Genomic DNA, 27,543 nt, shown 5'->3' with positions numbered 1-27,543 from the left:
AACTATATATAAACATTTATACATTTTTAACAAATACAGGGGCAAGATTTTAGGTGAACTGATTAATAAGAGCTCAATGGGAGGATGTTACTGGGACAGATAACATGTGGGATACATAATTTTAGGCAACCAAAGGGCGAGTCGTAGCAGGAAGTGAGCAAATTCTTTTCAATTTATGTAAAGGATCAGTAACACAAATTGCAGGAAGCCTTAGCATTATTTAAACTGCAAGTACTATTATTATTATTTAAGTACTTAGTCTTATTAAGTGGGAGTGGGAAGAAAATGTTTTTAGTGCTGTTTGATTGGTATCACAGGCGACATTAGAGACACAGACACTGCCAAACATCCCCTTATGTTTTTAACATAAGGGGATGTTAACATCCCCTTTTTACTAAAGGAGCGTCTTAAACAGTCCAAATATGTAGCAGGCTGTTGCTTTTATAAAGCAGGTCTTTCTGAGCTGTGGACTGTAAAAACATTTTTATGCCTCACTAAACTTTTCATTCCTTTGGGCCTGATTGTCAAGATTACAAAATAAAGCCTCAAACACAGCTGCACGCGCTTTGTAAGAAAAATAAATAATTCCTTTTCAGCTTCATTATGCAAAACACAATGGAACAACAAGACAAGAAAAAGAATACGTAATCCAAAAACAACCGAAGAGTTGCCGTCTTACATTTGATGAGCAATGTCCGTTTTAACAGAGGATTCACATAACAAAGCTCCAGTGAGGTGTGACTGTGTGGTGACCACAGCGCTGTCGTTCATTCATTAAAACTGCTATTTGATATCTCCCTTAGAGGTACCTGTGAAAGACAAAAACACAGGAGTTTAGCATTACACGAACCTTGAAGGGCCAGGTTAAAGGATTTTAAATATAATCAGAAGGTTTTAATCAAGCACAACTTCACTGCACATCAATGATATGAAAGCAGGCAAGAAGATGGTGCAAGCAAGGCGACCAGTGAGAGGTGGAGAAAGGAGGAAAAAGGCGAGAGGGCAGGCAGAATAACGGACCGAGTTAAGCTGCTAGAGCAGTGCTGAGCTGGAGTCAGAGTCTGAATCATGGCCAGGGGTGACGCAGGGCTCACGGGAACAGATGGATTCCTGAGCCCGCCTGTACTCTTCGTACTCCAGGCGGAGAGCGTTGAAACGTGCTTCACTTAGAGAGCGGCTGAACTGGCATCGAGGTGGATTGAAAACTGGCGGGCTGACTGAGGGAGACGGGCCTGGGGGGGTGGGTGAGGTGAGGCACAGGAAATGCATGGATGGGCATGTCATGGGACAAGCTCACAATAATCACAGCACGAGGGCACAAGATGAACACATGCAGCCATCACTGTAAGGCAGGATTCACATGGATATGCTGCTTCAGTGCTTGACGGTGGTTGTTTTCCAGCTGGCTCTTATAAACTTTGTTCTATTCACTTTTATTTAGATAGTGCCAATTCACAACAATAATCGCCTTAAGACGTTTTATATTGTAAGATGAAAAAACACTATAATAATAGAGAGAAACCCCAAAAATCTCATGACCCCTGTAAAAAAACCACTTGGTGACAGTGGGAAAGAAAAACTCCCTTTTAACAGGAAGAAACCTCCACCTGGCTGAGTCATCTGCCAAAGTGGTTGCAGGTGAGGTTAATTATTTAACCTCACCTTGTCCATCTTCTTCTACAAAGAAGAAGATGGACTTCTTCTTTGTGTTGACAATGAACTGCACAAACAACCACATCGCTCTCTCAGGATATTTTCCTAACACGATTTCTGGAAAATCGGAATAAATGTGATGTGACGCCTGCACTGGCATTTCAAAAGCAAAGTAATGGATCCATAATTAGTTTGGCAACATGTGATGTCACCAGATTTAATGTAGGGAAGTGCACGGCAAATAGTCATCTAAATGTTTGGTAGTTGATCAAAGAAATACTCGTGGATTCAAGTCTTTGGTCGTGCCAATTCTGCCTTTATGCAACTAGCAAATTAGTTGGGGTAATATCAAAGTGCATGAAAAGTGAGAGCGCCGAAGCATGAAACACATCCGTGTGAATCCCGCCTAAGCATTTCACTCATAAGGAAACATGCAACATAAAGAAGAAAAGTAAACGAAATAGTCACCTTTGTACCGCTGATCCTGGAGGCCACCAGCTTGATCCCGACTGCCTCTCTGTAAACCTGTTTGTGACTGATCAAACTTTGTGGCCTCCAGGACCTCAGAGTCCACACAGGCATCAGCAGAGTCCCACTCATAACTCTCATCTACTGATGTGTTCCTTCTAGACAAACAAAACAAGGTGGTAAGAATAAAAGCAATTACCAACAAGTAAAATTACAATATTAATGTTATTTTGGCAACAGAAAGAAGTCCTTCAGCCGTGAGGACGCTCCAGTTTGTTTTGCTTTTTCCGGTGTGACGGTGTTTCACCTTTTCGCTCTCCTCTCAGGCAAATCCATGTCAGCTCTGTGACGCTCATTTTCCTCTGTGGTTTCTGGGGAGCTGAGCAGCGTGGGAGTGATGGACAGGGACTGCCGGAAGAGTCCAGCACTCCCTCTACCACTGCTCTGGCTGGCATAACTGGCCCTGCCCCCCTCCCTGATTTCTCTGCCTTCCCGGATCTCGGTCTCCCCTCCCCTCCCCATCATCCTGTCAGGCTGCCTGTAGATCTCCCCCTCTCGTGGTGGGAAAGGGGCGTAGTAAGGTGAGGGCCAGCTAATGCCCCTGGGCAGGTAGGACCTCGGAGGACCTCTCCTTGAGTCCATGGGTTTCAGGCCATCCCCTCTGGATCCTGCCCAGTGCTGGTGCTGGTAGTGGGGGATGGGGATAGCAGAGGGCATGGGGACATATTTATGTTGGACAGACCTCAGAGCTTCAGGATAAGTGGGGGACCATCTGCAGGATTCTGGGAAAACGGTAGCTTGCCGTCGTGGATCGGAGTGTTCCATCAGTGGGGAGACTGAGGTTTGTCTGGGTGGGTACGCAGCAGGCGTGAGGTAGGAAGGACTAGCTAAAGATCTTTGTGCGTGATGAGGCCTCTCTAAGCTGCCCATGCTGGGGCGCCTGAACGGGACATACTCCCTCCAGGAGGGGCCTGGCCTGGGGAGGGAAGGCGGTGTGCGACCCAAACTATAGGACTTCATCCTGACATCTGGGTTTGGGAATTCGTCCCAGTAGCATCTCTCAGAAATATAGGTCCTTGGGCTCTCAAAGTGCTCCCACCTCTGTGGGCCCAGGCTGATAGATTTCTTTAGAAAAGGACGAGGCTGTCCCATGCCTGAAAGAGTCCTGCAGGGACCTATGCTTAAGGATTTCTTTAGAAATGGCACAGGGGCTTGATTTATACGCGATACAATGTTATTAGTCCTGCTGCCCTGAGAAGCTTGTCTTTGGGATTGCTCTGATAAAGACTCACTACTGTCTACAAAACTCTGCGAGTGTTTTGACACTATATCTGCCATGCCTTTAGCTGCACTAAACAAGGTGTGAGCTGACCTGGACCCGAGTCTGGATTCGGGTCTGTATGTGCTCTTATTTCCAACCTGAATCTTTGTTTTCTCATCATAGAGCTGCTTGCTAGTTTTTTCTGGGCCGGGTGAGAATGGTTTTGGGTCATCAGGAAATCTTACTCTAGCTTCCCCATGGCGGGAACGTCCATAATCTTGTTTTTTACTAGTGTCAAAGCTGGCCTCGGCAGCGCCCGCAGAATGAGTTTGTTTAAAGCAAACCGCTTCTTGGTTTGAGCCAGTTTCACGGTTTTCCTGAACATGAACCTCCCAGTTTTTAGGAACTACATCAGGTTTAGCCACCACTGATTTTTCTGGCTTAAGTTCTGAGTTTTCCCCTTTGCTGTCTGTGACTTCTTCCACAGGCTCATCCACACTCATTTCAATAAAACCAGGAAGGCTCAGATACTCGAGAATTGCACTTGTCTGGAGTGGGGACATTTTGGGAGATTGAGCTGTGGGCTTGGCCTTGAAGGAGTCTGACATTCTGGGGACAGAAAATTGAGACTGGTCGCTCTCGGCTTCTTCCACGAGAGTTAAGGATGATATAGGGCTAGGGCTGTCAGAGAAAAGGCATCTGTCGCTCCTCCGGGAGCGTGCTCGGATTCCTTCTTTCTCTAAGTCAGAGTAAAATCCTGAACTTCGTCGGTCATCCTGGACTTGAGTCTCTCTGCCTTTAGCCTTTGGCCCCACTTTGTGATGCTCATAAGGCAAAGTAGAGTAACTGGAGGTGCTGGGATCCCTTGTGGATGTGTAGTCTGTGTCTGCAGGTCTCTCAGGCTGATTATAAGGTGAAGAAGCTGAACTTCCAGGCCTCTCACTCATTAATGAAGGACTTTTGGCAGCTGTCTCCCAGAGATGAGTGCCTCCATAAGCATACGAATGCCTTGACCTCCGTACTGCAATATCTTCATGCTGTGTCTTTTCCATTATGTCCTGCTCATTGATGGACTTCATGTATATATCAGGATCTCCCTGAGGACTCAGTGACCGCGCACGATCTGGTTCGTCGACACACATAGAAGGGGGTTCACTGGTAACATCAGGGAGATTGTGGGGAGAGAGGTGTTCTGGGTGACCGGAGACCGTGATAAATCAACAGCAAGTGAGTCCTCGGTGGTGTCTCTACAGAGGCGAGGACGCCGTGGCCTGGGCGATGCGGTCTCCTGAGGAGTCTGTACAGGAATAAGGCTGGTCCCAGATGTTACAGGGCTAATGTCCCACTGAATGCGAGACATGGGGAGCCGGTCCATGGGACTGCTTGTGTTGCCAAAGTAGCACGCTCTCCTATAGTCAGACACTCGACTTGTTTGACCCAAAGGCCTATGTTTCTGTCTGATACTAACATCTTGTGGTTTCCATACAGGTTCTTCTTCTGACTCAGGCTCATCCCTCTGAGGACTTTCTGTTTTATTAGTCTGATGTTCATCTCTCCCACGATTTCGACTTCTTTGCTCAGCTGTATAGCTCTTTAGCTCTCTCTCCATTTCTTCCCTCTCTTTTGCCAGCTGGACACACTTGTTAATGCTATCCCTCTCCAGCTCACTGTCAAGTTGTGAGACTAAGGTGCTGTTATTAGTCAACTGACTCTCCATAGGCTCATAGCCTGAAGGCTGTGGCCTGTCTGTGTCTCTATCCATAAGCTTTGTCCTCCTTCCAAAAGAGGGCAGCAGGTCTTCTGTGTGTCCTGTCATGCGATACCTCCTCAGAGGATCACTGGGTTTCTTCTCACTGTTGTCTGAATAAAAGCTGGCTCTTTCTAAAAGAGCCTCTGAGCTTTGCTCGTCATCAGAATAAAAGCAGCCATGACGGGAGAAGTTTCTGGCCATGGCCCGTACTCTTCCAGGGGAGGAAGGAGGCCTGCTCAGCTCCGGGACATCCACTGTGAGAGGAGAATCCTTCCTCTCATCTTTCTCTGAGCTTAAAATGCTCGACTTTGCAGAGTCCCTAAAGGATGTCCTGCTGCTTCCTGAGCCACTTGCCCCACCAGCTCCACCATTACTTTGTAGGACAGTCTTCTTTAAATGTTTTCTATTCGAGGGACTAGAACCCTCTGGCAGTGGCTGGACAATGAAGCGTCCATCCGGACCTCTGGAAATGGACTCCAGAGCACTTGGTGAGGGCGCCTGAGACCCCAGGTGACTCTCAAAGAGTGTGTAATGAGGTGGCGGAGAAGAATTGGACAAGAGTTGCTTCCGTTGGTCGTGGTATTCGCCGTGACTTCCCCTGTCAAACGAGGATCGATCGGACTGTGAGCAGGACGAGTTGGGAAAGAAAGGAAGTGGTGGACACAGCTTCAGCTTCAGGACACTGTCTGGACTGCGAGGGGGTGAGCGAACTCTGAGAAAGTCAGACAGGAAATAAATACTGTTAAAGTTGATTAAAGCTGAAGATTGTGCTCAGCTACTTCCGTGGTAACAGAGAATAAAAATAGCTGCCTTTACCGTTTTATCACATGTACATAATAATCATATATCAATTAGAAAATAAGCTTTACAACAGCACCATAAATAAATATTACTGCATGTGGTCTATTTCAAATACAATATAAATAGGGGGATTCCTACACTTACTCTTGAGATGTGCTCTTCTGAAGTGCAGATGGCAGATCTGCCAAAATGTAAGGAAAGGAAAAAATATCAGACACCAGCACAGATGAAACTCTCAAATCATATAATTAACTTAAGCTTGGGAAACGTATACGTGCTCACACTTTCAAATTTAAAACTTGTGTTTGTATGATTAAATCACACTTTACCTTGTCTTCTCTTCCTGCGCCGGCGCTGTCTCCTCTGACTCATGTAGCATGCTGTCACCAAAGACAGAACGATGGCCACAAACAGGAAGCACACTCCAGCTAACACACCAGCCAACAGTGGCTCAGGGATAACCTCCAAGAGACTTGGGCGCAGGGGGTAAACCTCCATCCCTGTAATCACACCAGTCAGAGGCCACTAATTCCAGCAGTTATCAACTTGCGGGGTGTAATGCTTTTAGTAATTTGTACAAAGCCACATACCAATGGTGGATACATTGACAGACTCGCTGGGCTCACTGAGCACTTTATTGCAGCGAGACATAAGCCTCAGATCATAATTCGAGTCCTGAGAGAGACGGATCAGGATTTTGATTATAGACATAAACTAGCACTCATTTAAAGAGTGGCTTTTCATAAAAAATCAGTACAACTTTAATTTCATATAAAATAATATAACAATTAGGTATAAGAACTTACCCTCAGCAGTCCCTGAACAAGCAGGTCACTCTGATTGGCGCTGATGTTGCTGGTGAGGATGACCCACTGCCCCTGATCCCTGCGGGCCTGCAGTACATAACCTGTCAGTGGAGAAAATGGAGCTTCGGGAGGAAACCACTGCAGCAGAACGCCTTGCTCGGTCCGGTTGGCTGACAGGAATATGGGAGGATCCAGAATTGGGAGAGTGGTGACAGCTGTAGGTGCTTCTGTTGGCACAGCTGGTAAGAAAGCAAAGTATAAGTTAATACTTATAAATACTTGTAGTAAAAAGTGTAAGAGGTAATCAAACCCAAAACACAAGTTCAGTTGTACAAACCTTGAGTTCGCACAGTTATAATTTCGCTGAAAGGTCCAGAGCCAAGCTTATTCTGAGGTAGGACGCTGAACTGATAGCCAGTGGCGGCAAGTAGCCCAGTCACCAGCAGGTAGTTTTTAGATGTTGGCACTGGCAAAGACGCCCATTCATGTTTCCCCCTGGATGCCTGCTTGACCCTGGAAGAAAAACAAAACAGTCAAAAAAAAAGAAATGGATCTAACGATTGTGTGATATTTTATGTATTTTATGTCACTGACCACACAGTGAATTTCTGGGTGAATCCACCATCAAAGCCTGGCACCCAGGACACGTTTGCCTGGTTCACCTCTGTGGTGACAAACACTGAGGACACAGCGTGAGGGCTGGTGCCTGAGGAGGAGAACGTCACTTTGAACTGCTGGCAGTACACTTGAATTCAGTGAATGCAGGAGTCACATATTTATTGCAGAGATGCGGTTGATCACTCACCCAGCACCATGACCACAGTGCCTGCACTGACAGTGGCTACACGATTAGTGGCCAGGCACTCCCAACCCCCGTGGTGATCTTTACTAACTGGCTGCAGCAGGAGGGAGCCGTTAGCCAACACAGTGTATGGGGAGCGAGGCGTAGGGCCAATCTGTGAGGGAGGACACAGATTAGTTAAAATAAGGAATTAATACGTACGCGTTGCTGCATCCGTGAGAATTTCCCGTACCTTGCTCCATGTCACGTTTGGAGCAGGGTCTCCACTGGCTTCACAGGGGATGATCAAATCCCGGCCCACCTCCTGGAAATACTCAGGTCGAGGAGGCACGCGGAACGATGGTGGGTCCTGAAGGACGGAAAGAGCCTTTTTACTTTTGCCCGTTAATTAGTGTGCATCATCTTCCTGACACTAAAGACTTGAGTTGAGAACAACAGCCTTACCTTTAAGATGACACGGGTGGGTTCAGACTGCCCCATGGTGCCATAGCTGTTATAAGGCGTACAGGTGTACATACCCACAGCATTGTCATTGGCTGTCGCTATAAATACTGAGCCCTCTGAGTTCACCATCCAACCTGGGTACTGGATAGGTACAAAGATTGATTCCAAACTCCCTTTGGTGAAAATCTCTACTCAGTGAAACATTTCAATTTCATGGCGCATGACTTACATTATCAGGATTTAAAACGTTCCCGTCTTTGGTCCAGTTGACGTACAGCACAGGGGGATCGGCTTGGACAGGACAGACAATGACCCCCTCCATGCCTACGGGCAAATATGTTTCCCGCAGCATTCGGCCTACACGCGCAGGATCTAAAATGACAGAAGAAAAATCACTCACAAAAAATTACTACAGTGCTTATTTCACAGGGAACGCTGGTAAGTGCAACCACAAAAATGCCAGCAGGATAAGAGACTAACGTTTAACTTTCAGATGGGCAGAGGCTGAGGGTGGGCTCAGTATCCCATTTGTTGGGATACAGGTGTAGTTTCCAGCATCTTCCGGGATGAGATTAGGGATAAGAAGTGTTCCATCCACCAAAACCTTCACTCGAGACTTAAGTGATCTGAAACCAAAAAGATAAACATTTGAAGAGGAGTTCAAAATAACTGACACAAAAAAACTTTGCTGAAGCAACTAAAATATTATTAATTTTAAAAGGTTCTACATTGAGACCCATCCATCTGTTTTCTTCTGCTTAACCAATTTAGGGTCACAGGGGGATGGCGCCTATCCAGCTGCCATAGGGCGAGAGGCGGGGAACACCGTGGACACGTCGCCAATCTGTCCGAGGGCTGCTTTAAAAATATTAATGGATATTTTGAAATGATGGACTCACTCAATATGGTAAACATTCTGTCCTTGCTTCAACCATTCGTATGTCAGGTTTGATGGGTAGGCATCAGCCTGACACTGCAGAACTGCATCCTGGGACATGTTGAGAGTGGTGTCCTCTGGGGAAATGAGGATGATTGGAGGGCCTGTACAAAGCACAAGACAGACGAGAATGACCAGAATTAATGGACAACTGATGATGGCGGGAGAACTTTTTTTAAAATTGTTAAATTGCTGCAATGCAAGGAAAAGACTGTAGGTGGCACTATACACTATTATATTTAACCATGGTTTAAGCAGCATGTTTAAGTGCTGTAAAAAAATATACATTGACAAATATACATTGACAATTTCACTAAACAGAATTTATTTGTGCTGTTGCTTATCATGAGGTAGGCAGAGATTACACTTGTCTACAATGACTTATAGTTAAACACTGACCTTTGACCTGCAGCTGCATGTAGTGGGTGAGGTTCCCCTCTGAGTTGGACACGTGACATTTATAAACTCCAGAAATATTTTGTGTGACAGAGGCCAAAGACAAGCTACCATTGAGCACCTGAAAAGAGGCCGAGGTAAAGACGATCAAAGACAAAGATGGAACGGGAGAGGAAGACTATGAGGCAGAGATGAAGAGAACAACAAAGCAGGTTGCTTCAAAGAAAAATCAAAGTTGCAACTCCTGCAGAAAATGCTAATTATTAAGTATTTAATTAGAATACTGAAAATGCCATCTGTTAATCCCCCTCACTTTTATTTTCTCATGTTTCTCAATTAGGCTCTCGTCTTTATGCCAGACGACAGTTGGTCGAGGGTTGCCATGGGCTCCACAGCTGAGAGTCAACGAGTCACCGAGCAGAACCTCCACAAAAGTTGGCGGTGTCTTAATAAACACGGGTGGAGCTGAAACAAAGACAGATCAAATAGACCACTTATTTTCATCCACATACTCATAAAGGACACATAAAGGAACTTTAAAATGGAGAACTACCCCAACAGCTAATCCAAAGGAACAGATATGATTTGCTGTGGTTTAGAAGTACCACCTGTGGCTCCTCTAAAACTACATTAGAACTCAGTGGCAAGTCATTTCAGGCTCTGACAAGTGTGTGGAGACAGGCATGGATATAAAGTGGCGACAAGGAGAGATTTTCACAAGTTACTGTGAATATATTTAGATAGACACGTTGTAATTGTAGCACAATAACTAGTAAGCCTCCAACTGGCAGACAGAGGCACATACGTCTACTCAACACTGCCATGCTGAAAAATATATGCAATCTCTGCATTAAAAATATCATCACTGTCAGTGTCTAATACTCTAAACAGATTCCAATTTATGAACAATGCAACACTGTTGTGTTCCAAAAATAAGCTTTGATGTCGATCCTGATGTAGGCTTACAATCATATCTAATACTTACGTCACACTTTCATTTTAACTTCTAAATGTTCCACAACATAACCAGTGCAGGTGAGAGGGCGGGAGATGTACGTGGGTTAAAAGCTTTTTGCATGTAAAACACAAACCAAGGATACAGTGCCATTCTAAAAGCCAGCCTTACTTCACAGCAGGCTAGGCACAGACAGACACGATGTGATTACTGGGTGCAAGGTATGTCACTTAGAACCTCTTTATACACTGGAATAACACTATTCAGCTTGCCAGGGCCTTCAGAGTCCAAGCCAGGCCCCATGCTGTAGCTGTTCTAAATAAGGACAGTGCCAGTGATGAGCAACGAAAGGAGCAGCTCTCGAGTCCCCAAAACCCTGCAGTGCTGCACCTGTGATGGAGAGGAAGGTCCATGTGCCATTTCGAAAGTCGTCGGTTTTGCTCTCCAGGAGCAGGATGCGGCATTCGAACCAGCCTTCGTCCTCCAGGGTTAGCCGTTCTATCAGCAGAGAGGCACCCCGGGTCAGAGACACACGGCCTGTGAGAGGAGGGGTGAGGGGGACAGAGAAAGAGTCAGCACATACACGCAAGCAGACAGGCAGAGTCAGCATATGCAGGAAAGGGCTTATCATGCACAGGACCCAGTGTCACAATGGGCACGATCAAAGTCACAGACACACCCACGAACAGTGCGAAGTGCAACAGTAGCTCGAATGTTTGCAGCGAGTAACAAAACCAATAATTAAGAAAATTTGCAGCTCAAGTGATGAGAAGTCAGTGGCCCTGAGACAGAGTTGAAAGACATGAATCACTACAGTGATGATTATAACGATGTGCAAGACGACAGATTTTGTCCTGTCATTTAGGGTTTGGTTGGCGAAGTGGAGAGCTAAGATGAGTATGCCAGGAATACTTGAATGCAGTTTAAGCTTAAAGGAGAAACCCACCGCAGTGTGTGATAAAAATAAGCCGTTTTTTGTTAGGCGGGGGCAATGGACAGTAGTAAACAATGTAAGGGCCTGGCAGATGCACGCTCTGAACTCGTGTGTGAACGCCATTAAAAGGCAGATGGATCCACGCACAAGCACGCACACACATTTTCCTGTCACACACAGCCCCTGCTCTGCTCCCTCTCCTCTTCTCTGTACTTCTTACAACTCCTTGTCAGGCTTTGAAACTTGATCTGCTGGTTGCCTGGTGACTGCAGCCTGGTTTCAGGGTACACCCCCTCCTTTTATTCAGTCTCTCAATGAACTCTTTTCTTGCCCTTCAATCACAGAGTTTTAAAAGACAGGAGGATGCGTGCAGGAAGGAAACACACACGTTGCTCATACCAGGCCCTGCCAAAGCAGTTTGAAAGTAAACAGTGACCCATCAGTGTCCAGCGTCCTGTAATTCTTGCTTGCTCCTAACACGTTGCTTAGATAAAGTGTCATAATCAATCATCTCTGCAAAGTAATAATAGTAAAGCATTGCAAAAAAAAAAAAAAAAAGTAGCAGCCAGCATAGATATCATCTTCTCCAGCTCAACAGGACAGAATCGTTGAATGCCCTGCAACCCTGAAGCAACAATATCGCAAGAAATACAATATCGTCACTATTCACACCAGCTCTCTCCAGACAGCAGCGTCTGGAGAGAGCCTGGCAGCTATGAAAGTCATTTAACTCTGTATATGGCCTAAAGACCGGGTGAAACACACACTGAGAGTAAAGACAGGCAACAATGGCTAACAATTAACCCTGCATTCCTGACTGGGGCAGTTGCTGTGCTAAATAGCTAGGTTTAATGATTGACTGACCTCCCGGAAGACAGGCAAGTGTTACTTAGAGGCTCCATAAAATGAATACCTCTGATTTCAGCTCAGCATCTTTCAAACAACTGGGCAGGGCTAGATGATAACAGCTACGGGATAACTTTAGGTATTTTTTCTCCTATCCTGATCCTTAGGATCCTCTCCCGAGCTTCTTGTTTCCTTTTCCACTTTTTCTAATTAGACCTGCAATTAATCAGCAACTGCAGGACAAGAGGAGGCGCAGCATCACCCTCTTTTTGACTTCCACCTTATGGGATACTTAAAAAAATCCATCTGATTGGCTGCTATAACGTGTCCGTCTGCCCCGGGCACTGATCTTGCAGAAACACGTGGGTGTGTACACATGTTGATTTTCAAAATCTGAGTGCCCTGCCCCCTGAGTCTACACAGGGAAATTTGGGTTTCACTGCTGAACACTTAACCCTTTCCCGTAGCCTCCCTCTTATCCGTCACCACAAAGACATGGAAGCGCCCCCCCATTCCTCATTCTCTCAGGTTACCATAGAGACTAGACCAAGAAAAGCCCGGGCTGTAGGTTTAGATTTGAATTCAGTTGCTGTAGAAACACGCCACGACCAAACACGGGTCGATCATGCGAGCGGAGGGAGGGGGGATTGTACTGTCACAGATTTGAGAAATTACAATTGGAAAGGGGGGGTCTTGTGTCACATCCAAGAGCACAAGGAAGAGTGAGAGAAATTAATGAGAAGCGCAAGAAGAGAGGTCTTTTGAGTCTGTGGCCGAGCACACACGGAGGCTGCGTGACAAATGTTGCTTTATTTAAATATGAATGTTGCATCTTCGGACTTGAACTGAAATCTCAGATGGCACTCGGCAGGTGCTCTACCCTAAGGATGTTCACTGAAAGGCTGCTTTTCGCTCTCAGGCACAATGCAAATATTCTGCAACAGCTGAATACAAAACCTGGGAAAATTATAAACCACACCAGTGAAAAACACTTCCTGTTTTTAAATCCAAGAGGAACTGAGCAAGAGGTTACAGAGAGGTTAGTCGAATTTGGTTCATCAATAATCCACAGGCAACCAATGAAAGGTTGACCTTCCTGACCTCTGTGCTCCAGCAGACGCCATTCATCACTCTCCCTGGTCCTACATCAGCGCAATGTCCGCGAGTCCTCGAGAGACAAACATGATTAGGCTCTATGGCACTCAGGGAGAGGATTGCTGAAACCATAACTGCGCCCCCATCTCATCTCAACCCTCCTCCTCCTCTTCCTCCTCCTCCTCACTGTTTTTGCTCCGGCAGCAATCGCATGACAGCTACAGTCTATCTTAAAATGAGCACTTGTTTCCAACAGGTTGAGCTGCTCTGCAGTGCAGCCAATGGGAAGAAAATGGAAACGCTAATCCAGCAGCGCTGTTTGAAGCTCCGAAACGCACCCTGCTCATATTAGCCTGTCAGGTTCTCGCCTAGTGGGTGGCAGGTTAGGCGCGACTGTTCTTTTATAGTCGTGCCGCTGGCCGGTAGCTGGCTTCACCTCACTGATCTGATCTCCTGTTTAGATTAATGCATCTTTTTCTGCAAGTGAAACCTCTGCAGTGCAACACATCATATTTCACACTTACATTTATGATGCACAGCACTTTCTTTGCCTATTGTTGTGACTACCATAGCCTCGGCACAAGGTTTTAATTGTTCCGGCAGAATGAACCAACATGTTATTTTTAGCCTTTTGAGTTCCCACTGGAAGTTACTGACAAAGTAATACATGGAGTACTGTGAATTTTATGCCAGACAATAGCGAGTGAGGAAGAAAGATTATTCTGTTTGGAGAAGCACCAGCGCTGCTTTTCTTTGTCTACTCGTATGTGCATAAGAGAGCCGGGCAGAGGTGCATTGTGGGACGTGTTTTGATTTGAATACAATCATAAGTCTGAGACCGGCCCCCTGCCTCTGACAGCTCACCCCTCCCGTTCCCCCAAATTTCTCTCTTCAATCCTCCTGTCCCCCTAATCAGTTAAACCCTCTTATGAATAGCTCTTTGTCGTGAGATAGATTACAGTTAACTCTGTCCCTCTTGTTCTGCCCAACTCTGGCCGAGCGAGCACACACGGCTCACGTGCTGAATTTCACTACAATGGGAACTCAACTTATCACAGGCATTAGCTCTTACACATGATTGCAAAGAAAAAGTATTAGTTTTAATATTAAAATCTCTGAAATTAAAATCCGTAGGTCGGTGCCGTGAGATGTATTTGGCCTGTTTTCCAGTGCAGAAGTTGATCTTGAGCTGTTCGGTTCAGGAAGAGATAACGCTGATGTTAATAATTGCCAGTTGTTAAATTTTAAAGTTGTTCAGTTAGACATGCCATAATTTGTGAATATCAAATTTGTTGTAAGCAAAGTTGTAGGTAGAAAACCAGATTTTGCTGAAGTTTTTACTTATAGTGAGCATTGGTTACTTGAACTATTCCCCTTCAAGCCTTTATGGAAGCTGTTTGAAGCCCTTGGACTGTATCTCACAGATTTAATATGTGCCTAGCTGCCTAACCTAAGGTATGAGGTAATAGGGCCTTCTGTGGTGGCCTGCTGCTCAAGCAACATGAAATCCCCAAGTTGCAGCTGGTATTCTTCTTCTATTGTGTCATTGTTTGCTGTTCATCACGCTGGTCTAGTTATAGCAGAAAAACTGGTTGAAGATCATGGAGCCCTCAGTTTCACATTTCAGTGATCTATTTTCTGCTTTTGGAGTTCTCAAACAGAGCGTTGTTTGCTAAAGCTCAGTGAGTTAATATTAAATTCCATATAAGTTTATGAGTGGAAAGACTGTCTGTGCTTCTTCGGGTATAAAAACTTGTCTTGTGTGTGTGTGTGACAAATGCAGGCTTTAACTTCTCCACTGTTCGAGGTCACACTGAGAGTGTGATGGAGGCCTGCTGAGATCTCGGGGTTTGCCTATTATCCTTCTAACCTCAGGTCAGAGTCTCCCCCCCGCTCACAATCGCCACTCATTTACTTCAGCACACAGGACGTATTTGATCTAGACTTGCAACGGTAAACCATCCTGACACCGCAAGACTCCAACATATTGTCTCAACAAATATAACAGCAGCGTGTCAGTCAGAGTTTATCTGGCTGTTTCCTCTTTGTTCTGAGCTGACTAATGTTCAGATCTCCATGGCATGCTGTGTGTGAAACAGAGAGGCAGAGGAGTGAGCGGCACGAACAGGATATTCTCTCGAGAGGACACGAGAGATGGTCTCTTTGACCTGGACAGGCTGGTGTCTAGTTGGGACACTCCTCAAATGCAGAGTAAAATCTTGGAGACACCTGATATCATTATCAAAAAGATGGTGGTTTAATGGGATGAAAAAGGAAATGGAGATACAACTTGCCCAGATTAAAATTGTTAATAGCCTCAGTGAGCTTGACACAAAGCAGCAGACAAAGGGCAGACAGCCCTTTGTAGTGCTTTTTCTTCACTAAATACTTATTTAGTATTACAAATTCAAGTCTGATACCTTACTTAGCTGTAATGGAAGTGGCCATTATGCTGCAAATACTGAACAACAATGTAATTCTTTCCCCATAATTCATTATCTTGATCTCTTAACCGTTTCTTGATCTTAAGCCTTAAAATTAAATCATCCTCATTCTCCCGTTCCTGTCCTCAAACAAGCCAAGACAAAGACCAGGAAATGGTGGCCGACTTCACTCGTGGTTAAAGCTGAAATCCCACAACATTTTTAATTTGAGAGTAGAATACATTAGACCCACAACACTGACACGCTTCACATGCTGCCATCTGCCTTCAGTGGGAGGGGAGGTATGAGGATCTAATGCAGACTGGGGAAAAGCCCGCACCAGACAAGTACACGCAAGGGGTGAATTTGCCAGAAACACGGAGACACCCCCTAAACATTCTTGTACTCTGAGCTACGTCTCTGCTGCATTATTTACTTCATTATGGCTGCATGTGTATCAGATGGCTGCTCCTAAACAATGATATGGTTAACGGCCTACAAGACCGCTAAACACATTTAGTCCAATTGCATGTTTTGGGGGTTGGGGGGTGGGAGCATGATTTGTGCTTCGACCGCTGTAAATGTTCAGTGGGGTCTAGAGTCGTCCAAAGCTGAAAACATGTTTCTAAATCAGCAGCTTGATTCTCTGAGCACCTCCTGTATGTCCTCACATAGCAAATCCAGCAAGGTTCTCTGTACATTTCTGTGACCTAGTTGGGACTGCATGGGATTTGGGGTGTCCTACTAGTCCTGTTGGCTTTGGCAAAGCAATGGGAGGTTGTGATACCCCTTTTTTGTCTTTTGTCCCCTGGTAGACAATGACAGGATTATAGGCCTCCAGCAAGAAAACTCCCATTATTCCGATTGCTTCATCCATCCTCCTTCCAGCACAACAATCTCCCCTTACTGGGTCACCCCTCAGCATACTAATAAAACACTGTCATCAGACCACCAAGCCCCCACCTACACTCCTAATCCCCTTGTGAGCAGCGTTACTGGTACCCCCCTTGTTATTGCTCAGCTGCCCCACCCCCCCACCCTTTACTGCCTCCACTAAAACGCATCCATTCTCATCCTTCCCCTTTCCTCTGCAGTATAACTGCACTCTGGAAACACACAGACTGAACACCAGCTGTAATTACAGGGACCGTGCTTTGGACGGATTATCTTTTTAGGGTATTGTTTCATCCAAACTTCCCCTCCCCAGTAGTTCAAAAATACCACTGTAACCTCCTCATGTCTATCTTTGCCCACACAAGACAAATGAGCTAAGGAAGTTTTACCCACTCCCCTCACAAAAAAAGTCTTCTGAAACACGACCTGAGCAATCTGTCCGCTGATCAGAGACTTTTACATTGTTGGCTTTTTCTCTATTTCCTACTGGCTTTTAAAGCTCACTTATGGGAGTGGAACCACAAAAAGCAGGCGAAGAAAGATTTACACGACGTGAGGTCTTCAAGGGAATCTACCTCTACTTCAGGGGGTTGCGCTGTCAACCAAGTAATAAGTCTTTCATCAGTTTCCTGAAAGGAGTGCATGACTGAGCAGATCCGAATAAAGCTTACCCTTGTAGTTGGGATGAACACGAGGAGCATACACTCCAAATTTGATGAGGACAGGAACGCTGTAACCAAGACGCACCCACTCCACCACATGTAGTGGAAAGAGGCTTGGGGTGGTGGCTTCACTGGATGTAGGAGCGAGGCTACAGCTTAACTCTGCGGAGCTCCCCTCTCGGGCACGAACCAACGATGCTGCACCTTGAGACACACCTGTAAAGACAACAGCATATCAGCGGGATAAAGCACTCGTTTCCCTGCAGACGTTTTCTGACAGTGCAAAGTCCATAAAACAGTGCACATCTGAGTAAACACATAAATCATGCAGCTCAAGGCCTGTTGAAGTGAGTAATGGCTACCAAAGTAGCTAAATTAACATTCCTTGAAATCTTCTGGTCATTGGTTTCTGTGAAAATTGTTTGCTATGATAAGAAGTTGAGGGGAACTTGAGGGACGAGAAGACAAGAGTTTGTGACCACACAGGCAGCGAGGGGCCCTGACAGAGAAAACCTGGTGGAAAGAGTCATAACAGTGTCATGAATGCTCTTCTGAAGTGGACCTTGCATATGACTTTCCCAGACTGTTAAAAGCCGGGCCATCTGAGGGCATGTAAAACAACCATGTGCCATTTGGTGACAAGATCGTATTGCTGCAAAGCCTGCAAACACAAAGCAATCCCATTAGTGACACCTGGAGCAGTCTCTCCTGTCTCTATCCCATCTCCCTTTGCTGCCATGTGCTCATGTGGGTGTGTGAGCGACTGGGTGCCAGTGTTTGCTCTGCTACTCATCTGGCCTGGTGATTACTTTAATCTCAGAGGGTGGGGGTTGGTGGCGATACTCTGATGCAGGGCAGCAGGACGCTCTGTGGCCGCTCCAGTCGACCTCCCACTACCCCCTGGGGTCCACACATGGTCTATGGGCCAGCACAATCAATCCCACCACCATCACTCCCCCTTACAAACACAAGCACGGACACACAGAAGCGTGCTGAGGGTTGGGGGGTAGCATAAATCCAGGATTGATCTAAATCCACAACCAGAGATATTATTTAAGTTGGATTCTGTCCCCATTCTCTCTCGTCCACTCATGTCTGAGCTGTAACCCCTCCTCTTCACTCTCTCTAGCACAAGGGAATTGGATCAGTGCCATAGTCATCATGGTGTCATTCAAACTGCGTGCAGGAACAAAACAGGAGCATATGCCAGCTGCTTTGCAAAGCATCTGAGCTTTGTTAGTGCAGGTAAAAGATTTGGCAACAACTTTGGTGAAAATATGTAAACAAACTGCAAAATGGAGCAAAACAACTGGTTGGCTTAATCCCCTTTCAGACAAGCACTCCTTTCCATTAATCTGCTGGCATATGAATGTATCAGCCTTATGTCTGAGTGTGCACCCTGGTCGCTTTCCATATAAGCCACAGCAGCAATCTCACAAGATCAGACTGAGTAACATTTAAGTATCACTTTCAGCATCAACCTGAACTCAGGAAGATTACCCCTTTGCATATCGCTTCTGCCCATTACTCAGCTCGCAAAAAAAGTGTTTGGTAAATGGTCTACACTTCAATAAATACATACAAGCTCTCTCTCTGAGCCTGAGAGCAAAGGGCAGTGATAGCTACTACTTGCTGTAGTACTGTGAACCACACACAGACATGCACTCCTCTTACTACAAGACAAAGGTGTGGCAACACTTCACTTCAGTACCTCGTGTGCAACAAGCCCTGTACGTGCACATGCCAAGACTCAATCCATCAGTGTTGTGTGTGTGTCTGAATGAAGAAGTTAACATAAAGCGGCCTATTTTTTAACAAAGGAGGCAGTGATGTCTCCAATGACTGAAAATGTCTTATCAAACTAAGCTTCACATTAGCAAATGTTAGGAAAAGTTACATTTGTTCCAAGACAGGACACAACTGTCCAAAGCAATGTGCAGCATATGCATATTTAAACATCTTATTATCACCTCTCCAATCTCATTTTCTCTGACAACCAGCTGTTATTTCCATTGCCCTGCCACAGAGTAAATATTCAAACATTTCACCACTTTAAACAAATTAAAATTGAAGCTGAAATTTAAAGTTGAAGGTAAGAGTGTTATTAAGAGTGTCGTGAAAGAGATTTCAGTCGCTAAAGATTGGCGATAAGGAGCAAAACGGTGAAGCACGATGAAGAAGCATGATCCAATAAAGAAGACTGTTATCACTGTTAATCTGTACTGTAATACTACATAAGCCCTATGTGGACATCTTAAATAATGTTTCAATGTCATTGTTGCATAATCGGGCCTCATATTTTGGAATCAGTTTTATCACGTTAGCAGAAAAAAGATCTACAATTGTTTGCTTTTCCTGTGTGTGTGCTGAAAAATTGCTCAATTCATGACATGACAGTTCAGGTGTACTGGGGGAGTTATTCTAAGAAATCCAAAGGCAAAAAATCTCTGAAAGCTCAACAAGGAGAAATAAAATACACAAATGCACTGTTAATATATGCAATGGCTCAGTATTTTCATTGGCATACTTACTTAGCAGACAAATGGCTACAGCAGTGGTGACAGCCTGAAGCCACTGTCTCTCCAGTCCCATGGCCGTCCGTCACACTCCTTCACACATCTCCCAACCTGAAAAGGAAGACCACACATACCGATTACTCCTCAGCAGAATACTGCTGTACTGTTCACAGATCCCCCCGCTGCACAAGTACATCCCTCACATCCCCCCTCAGATAAATGTAATCCCCCCACCCCTCGAGTTAACATCAACTCATTATCCAACAACTGCACTGCATTCCAGATGCTTCTTGGTTTATAAATAACCATATTCTTTCAAAACACATCATCCTGGGGAAAATTGTACGTTTGCGCTGTGGTTGGATTAAGGTAAATAAGCTACTTCAACAAGTGCTACAAATAGACAGGGCAATTGCTTGGAGTCTGAATCTTGTAGATGTTTTATTGCACAGGCCAAGGTGTGTGTATGTGTGTGTTTATGTGTGGCCACAGAGAAGGCCTTTACAAGGCTCTAGGTGTACGTACAGATTAACCTGGTGTTTGTGATTGGTCCAGCTCATCCAGAAGGTCTCGTCAAATGCTAAATAGGCCAACAGCAATTGACAGGTTAGACGAGCAATATTGAAAGGTGCACCGCCCAGCTCCAGATGTTATATTGTTAACACTGTTTCATTTTCACAAGCCTCACAGACCGGACTTTTTCACGACTTGCCGACCTCCTTCTCAGTGAACAAAGAGAACAGCTGGAGCGAACCACAAATTGGATTGCAGGCACAAGTTTAAGTTGCTGACCTTCAAACACAACGGAAGCCTTCGCACACTTCCCTTAAGTCATTCAGTACTCCTAATACCAGCTTATTACTTTAAGTTCATTTAGGTAATATAAGGCGGAGGGTATTCTTAGAAAGCAGCGAGGTGTTGGATATTAGCTGCTGCTACAACCAGATATTCACTGCAGAAACACAGGGCGTCTAACTCATTTGACTGAGACCTTTAGTCTCTTGGCGGCACATGAGCAAACAAACAGCCCAGAATAGAACAGCACAAAGATGCTTTTATCTCCTCGCACTTGACCAACACCAACAACGTTTCTGCTGAGCCGGGGGAGAGATGCGGTAGTAGTAATAACTTTTATGCTGCACCTTTCTGAAGCAAACTTAGAGGCAAGAATGTGGTTGCACAAGCAAAGAAGAGGAGGGTGGTCAGGGGCAAGTCTGGGAAATAGTCACTAGCTTTTGCATGACAAAGTAATTTCAGTGCAGTAAAAATAAGGGCGGATTACTCTGACTGTGGGAATAATGCTGGACAGTAGGGGTGACGGATAAACAGCACTCTTACAATGGATTAAAGAAATAAAGACACTGATTTTGTTCTTTTTGTGTCACTTCTGACAGCCAACAAATGTGGGAAGTGTTTGTGCACCACTCAACTGTCTTATCTACCAGCTCCACAGTTATTCTGACAAAATGAAAAACGAATAAATACATCCTAACTTGCATGTACTCCTAGACCGGGATATAGGACTTTCATGTGGAAACAACCACATACAGGGGAAGCCTGTGGGGCAGGTGGGTGGGGGCTTTGTCTGCAGGTGCAGGAGGATGACCAGATTATTTCCTCAGGCAGTGGAGCAGAGGAAGGCCATTTAATTGGCATGTGAACAGAGAGGGCTTCAAAGGGAGCCCAGATGTTAAAATGAGTACACTTAAACTGAAACAAGCCACTAAATATTTAACCACAGGAACTTTTTCTATTTATCTCATTAGACTAAGCCAATTACTACCTTTAAGCAACCATGATTCACGTATATAACTAACGTGTGAAGAAAACAGCTCCTGTTCTACAGTAAAAGCACAGACATTAGTATACTTGCATGTAAAACGTCTTACACGCTAACTCATCATGAGAGTAGTGACCTCTCGGGGGATGAAAAGCCAGCTTGACTAAAGAATAATACAACCTTTGTGTGTTTAGAAAAAGAAAACAGAGAAGACAAAACAAGAATAAAACAAAAAACCAAGCTTCAGCATAAGACTGTCGGCTCTGTAACGTGTATGTGGACACCAGTGCTTCGCTGGATTTCACTGACACAGATTGCTTTGGATCTAGTCATGACTTAGCCTTCTGGACAGGCCATTTGTAACACCCAGTCTAATCCCGCCCTGCTGCTTTGAGTGTTAATAGTGTAATTGAATTAGAGATCAAATTCGTGAGGCAAATCAAGGACAGTCTGTCATCTAGCAGTCTGTCATCTAGCCAAGTCACACAAGTCTGCCGTCAGGATTCTATAATTTCTTCTGGTGGAGAAAAAGTAGGCGTGTGATGCTTTGACAAACCTGGGTAACCTGGGGTTTATTTAAGGGGTTTTGCTCAAGGTCTTTCTGATCTCCACCAACTTTCAAAATTTTGCAAAACCTGTAGTAACAACTACAGCGCCGGTACTTGACTCAAAAAGTAAAATCAAAGACCCTCACACCCTCCAAATTTATATTTAATAATATAACAAGCGTTAAAAGGGTGCCACTTCTCACGGATGAACGAACATGTCTGAAATCTGACATGACATCAACAGTTTTGCTCGCAGTAAATGCAAGCTGATGTCAACCTGTCAACTGTAACAGCTGGTGGGCGTGAGCTCTTCCAATGGCTGTCATCTGTGTCACACTATTATATTATTCAGACATGAGCTGAATAATGCACAAAAAGAAAGGTGCACTTTTAAACACGCGGGAGTAACCATGAGCAATGAAGTGATCTTTCCAGCTGTCTTTTTTCGGCCTATAAATGACGAGTAAATTATCATATTCTCTGATGTTTTATGTGACGCTCGTGTTAAAACTTGTCACAAAAAGTGAACTCCTGACCTAATGGGCGTGAGAGCGTTATCCACCGGTACCTAAGCAGATCCATCAGTGATGCCAGTGACAGATACAGGCCTGATAAGCAGCAGCATTACTCTCTTAGTAATCCTTGTTAATCCTGACAGGTCGTGGCATCAGCACAAACCAGCCTGTAGCAGGAACTACAAGTGTTGCTCAAGTAGAAACTTTAACAGGTACGCACAAGACTCTGATACAGATGTAAAAATAACACGCAACCATCCAGAACAAAGATGCGAACCATCATTAACGCAGGAATAGGTTTGAAAAATCAGTAATCCAAAGCAGACTGGTTGGACAAGCACGCACGGCGTAGCGATCGATTCATGGATTTTGTCCCTGGCACTGTAACCAAGCTCAGAAATGGTATTGACATTAACTTTAACTAAAGGAAATGAGCTTAGCACACATTGGGCACGAGAGTAGGGTCCTCTGCTCTCGGGGAAAGCCTAGTTTATATGGATTAACATAGTAATCGTTAGTGACCTAACACCTAGCACAACAACACTGATAACGGAACCAGGGTTTTTCCTGCACAGGGAGCTTTTTGTTGTTTTTATCCACAAGTTTTATCCAAATCCAAAGGAAACCCCCACTCCCAACACTGTATTTTTTTTTCCACTACTTTGTTTAAATAAGGGTTTCCTTTGCTAAACAGGACATCTGTGTTTATCAAACGCTCGAAAATACCAAGAAAATTCTTAGATTGCTGTCAAATAAGGTAACACAGGCTCGTTCGTGCTTACATGCTTAGTCTTCTCCCAAAGGTCCGTTCCAAGCCAGGAAAAACTTTGCTTGCCGTGGTTGAATGTTTTCAGTCGCACATCGAAACTTAAACAGTATTACATTTACTCTGCACTTTTTCAGCAGCCAAATACTGCTGCAGATTACTGCTTCATGCATGAGTGGTTTAACTTCATGTTTTGTTTTATCCTAGGATAATACTCACTCAGACATCCCGGGGGGACGGTAAGTGCTGAGTAAAGCAAGGCATCTAACATCACTCTTGTAAGTCTCCCTGCCCCCCAACAAACTTTCAGGACCAGGTCAGTCCCATAAAGTTTCTTTCAAAACAAGACAGTGAAAGAAATCAATGGTCTAAAAGCAAAGGTCACAAACTCTGGGGTCCAGCCATGAAGCACATGCCTAACTTGGAGATCAATGAGACTCAAAGGACGTCCACAGAACTGGCCTTTTTCAGTATGTTAATGGCATGCTGCTCGTTTCTCTGCTTAGAGGAAAAGCTGTTATTTCCCAGGTCAAAATTGAGATCTATTACATGCAACAGCATCCAAATATGAAACACTGCAAAGCTTGAAATAGTTTATTAGACCCTCTCTTTAATCTTTATGCTTTACTACATGTACTTTCCTGTATATCCCTCAGTACTGTCACAGGCTTAAATTCACCATGGAGGAACAGACGCTCCATCTTACACACAATAACAGAATCATTTTCAGTAACCACTTTCGACTCATGAATAATCTGCTCCTCGGTGCAATCAATTTCCTGCAGCCTGACAATCTGCCTACAGGGGACAGTTTGCCACATAGTGTTTTGAACAATGCAATATTCCAGTAAAATGTCAAGGCTTGCTGAATTATAGGGGGATAGCCGTGTGTAAAATGACACCCGGGCTGGGATCTGACACACACAGACTTTGTTAAGCTGAGACTGCTGAACATGGACTTTAAGGATTCTAGCAGTAAAATGCAAAACTGCTTTTAGTGCTCCCTCAGTGTAAATAATGCAAAAGCAATTTAAAAAAGCAAAAACAAAACTATGTTGTTGCAAACACTAGTGCATGTGAAAATAGCAGAGTAGTGCAGAGTAGTGTGCTTTTTGGGGGGAAATAGCACATACTATTCTTTCCAATTTGAAAGCAAGCATAATCTTTAAAGTGATTTTCTAACAGAGGGGACTACAAGGCATCAGTAGTGATCTGTACCCCTATGCACCTCCCTTTTTACCAATCAGCAAGCACAACAAAAACAAAGGAAGGGAAACAACAAAGCACACACTGTATATTATGTATAAAGCACAGGGCTGCTGCACTCTTTAGCACAAAACGATGAGGTTCTGTCCCATAACATGCATCACCCTGATAAACTAGTCCAAAAATGAAACGGCAAAAAACAAGCCATAAGCCACTGTACTGCTGCACCTTACAGTAAATTTTGATGCACAGCCCTTTATGTCAACACCCATCTCGCTATATGAAACAAAACAGGTACACCTTTTGTTTGACTCAGAAGAGCCGATGCCACCTAAGACGAGGGGGCCTAAATAAAGAACAAACAAAAAAAAACGTATTTTGACTGGAACAGTGCTGATTTAAGGGCCATTACAACGTGTGAAACCTATTCATAATGCTTTAACATGAAGGAAACACTCATTCGGGGATTACAAGTGCTGCATGTGCTACCCAAAACATAAACAAATCCTGCACAAAGATGGCTCTGTGCAAGTATTTTTTTAACTGGAAACTAGACATTAACCATGGCAAAATTACTAGTTTTAAAAAAAATTACAATAATCATAACAAAAGGAACCAAATGGAGTAATTTAAACACCAACCAAAGGCTCCTGTTAAATGGCCTTAAGACCACAGAAATCTCACAGATATTCTTATTCAAGCTGTGCTGATTTAGTACAAAGAAACTTCTACAGGATGTTTGGTGTTGACTAGCCTGCGGAGGATGTTTTAGCTCTGCCCGCCCAGCTCCTTACCTTTGCTTGAGGCACTTTTCACTTGAAGCAGAAAGTGCAGTGTTTCAGTCCATTGATGCTCTTCTTTTAGACTCCTGCTACAGACCCAGTTTATCCGTCTATTCCTTTCTCTTCAGAGAGATCAAACACCACAAACGCACACACACATACACGACTTAAAAGAAAAAGAAGAAGGTGCTGGGAGAAGAAGGCAGGTGGTCACATTTTTTTCCCCTCTTTCAGTCCGAGCGTGGATCAAAAGAAAGTCTTGCTATTCCTCGACATCCATGGTGCTCAGACTTTCCAAAAAAACTCTTCGCAGCTTCAATAAAATCCATTAACGCATGCCACCCTCATGACTCCGACATCAGTCCATTTAAAGTCCATTTAAACACTCCGAGCACTGGCTTTCTTTTTCTTTTTAAATGTGCGCAATCTTCTCAGTCCAAACTCCCTCAAAGTGCCTTTAATCGTGAGGGAGAGTTTATAACAGAGTTCAGAAAGAAGTTGAAAGGCTCTCGGTCGATTTGGAGCACTTTGATCCTCAAACAGGTGCAAGATCCATCAGAAAGAGAGCATACTACACGTTTAGTTTGAGCCCTGCTGTTGATACTCTCCCCGCGGTGGCGGCCCTCCTCCCGTTATTATCGTTCCCTCCTCCTCCCACCACAGCGACGTTTCAACGGCTGTCAACTCGCACAGAGCACAACGACGAAGCTTCCTGGTAGAACTTTCAAATTAAAGCCTTTACGTTTTAATTTTTTTAATTGATAACGAAAAAAAAAAACCCAATCAGAACAGGAATTTAAAGATAAAAGATGTCAACTTGCTAATGTCACTGTGTAAATGCCAAAATGCTTAAGTCCATTGAGTTTCTTTCTTTTCAGCATCCAAGCACTACTGTGCATGTCGTTTCCCTGTCACACCCAGTGTCTGTAAAACAGTATTTTATACTGTTTATGTTTACACTTATAACAAATCTAGCATTTAACAAGCCAGCTCAATGAATGCGTGAAAAACACTGAACATGATTCATAACGGTATTAGCAGTTTTGACCTAATATTCACAGCTACAATCAATTACAAATCTATAAATAACAACAACAAAAATAATGCCAGCACTAAACAGTTCCTACAAAGGCATACTGGATCAAGTAATAATAGAAGTGTTTAACTCCAGTTTAGGAAGCTATCGCTTAACGTATCTTTAATTTTGAAGGTGAAATAATACACTTCCGTCACTTTACTGCCTGTGTCTGTGTTAATTTATGAAATTGGTCCTTTAGCGCCTCAGACAAAAGCGCCTTTCCGTGGGAAAAACGGGTGATGGTCTTAACAAAAGGCAAACACAAACCTTAAGGACACATTTTAGTCGGCTGTTAAATCATTTAACAGGTATACATTTAAAAAAACATGCTGCGAGGAAGTAGCTCCAACTATCTGCAAAACTAACTTAAACGGACATGTTTGTAACAATATTTACCATTTCATGTTCGGGATTAGCTGTGATTTTGTTATAATACAGGCACACTAACCTAACCTCTTCAGTAAGATCACCTAAAATTTATCAGTGCTATACATAATTTATAGCCATCTTATAATAGCTTGTTACAAGCCTGCTGACTTTTTTTTTTACCAGAAAGAAATTTCTTAACAGTGGGGTTTAAAAAAAAAAAAAAAGCTGCAATCGTTTGATAATCTGAATGCCAGTAAAAACTATGTTTTAGAAATCGATAAACATACATTTAAAAAAAAATGCTAATTTAATCTCCAATAAAGAACACGAATTAGCTTTCCGCTAAACGTCATAGTAGCAAGAACCAGTTATTGTTATCACCATAAATCTCACATTACTTTTCCTAAAAGCCAACACACTAAAAAACTCAAAACTACAGTGTGTAAAATAAAATAAAAAAGTGTATTAGCAGGGAACGAGATCTGTATCTACAGTTAAACCAACTTAGCATTAGCTAAACAGTTTGCCACGCTTTAGTCCAGCTAATGAACCACAAAGTCATTTAGTGTTCTTAAAACTATTTATTTTGATTTTTCTTGCTAAAAGAAAAGGCTAAAACGTTTCTATTTAAGTATGAGACGACTGTTACTTCTTTTAAGTTTCAAGTGGGGGCTTTCAGTAAGTTTCCTGCCAAATTGTCTTACCTCAAAAACGCTTCCTGTGATCCTGAGCCTCCTAAAATGAGCCGAATACTCAAACCTGCAGTCATGTGTGACTGACAGTGACTGCAGCTGGTTAAAGATTATTGGGTATGCTTTATATTACTTTTTAAAATAGCCAATCCAGTGCCAGATCA

At 44.0% G+C, this 27,543-nt stretch overlaps 1 protein-coding gene across 1 annotated transcript; it reads right to left on the bottom strand.

The window, feature by feature from the left end:
• Positions 1-388: 388 nt before the first annotated feature.
• On the bottom strand, positions 389-26,854 carry igsf9b (immunoglobulin superfamily, member 9b). Its single transcript, XM_085181521.1, is given in 23 exon segments — positions 389-809; positions 1,021-1,232; positions 2,122-2,279; positions 2,429-4,550; positions 4,553-5,844; positions 6,078-6,114; positions 6,263-6,433; positions 6,524-6,608; positions 6,740-6,978; positions 7,077-7,252; positions 7,334-7,445; positions 7,545-7,695; positions 7,774-7,890; positions 7,986-8,126; positions 8,215-8,357; positions 8,466-8,611; positions 8,885-9,026; positions 9,322-9,439; positions 9,632-9,783; positions 10,664-10,810; positions 17,137-17,343; positions 19,659-19,754; positions 25,253-26,854. Coding segments are annotated over 21 exon segments (6,117 nt in total). The 5' UTR covers positions 19,720-19,754; positions 25,253-26,854; the 3' UTR covers positions 389-809; positions 1,021-1,032.
• Positions 26,855-27,543: the final 689 nt, after the last annotated feature.

This window comes from Neolamprologus multifasciatus, chromosome 12, assembly GCF_963576455.1.
Source record: "Neolamprologus multifasciatus chromosome 12, fNeoMul1.2, whole genome shotgun sequence".
Lineage (NCBI taxonomy): Eukaryota > Metazoa > Chordata > Actinopteri > Cichliformes > Cichlidae > Neolamprologus > Neolamprologus multifasciatus.
The sequence above is the reverse complement of the archived record's forward strand: the minus strand, read 5'-3'. Positions and strand labels throughout refer to the sequence as shown.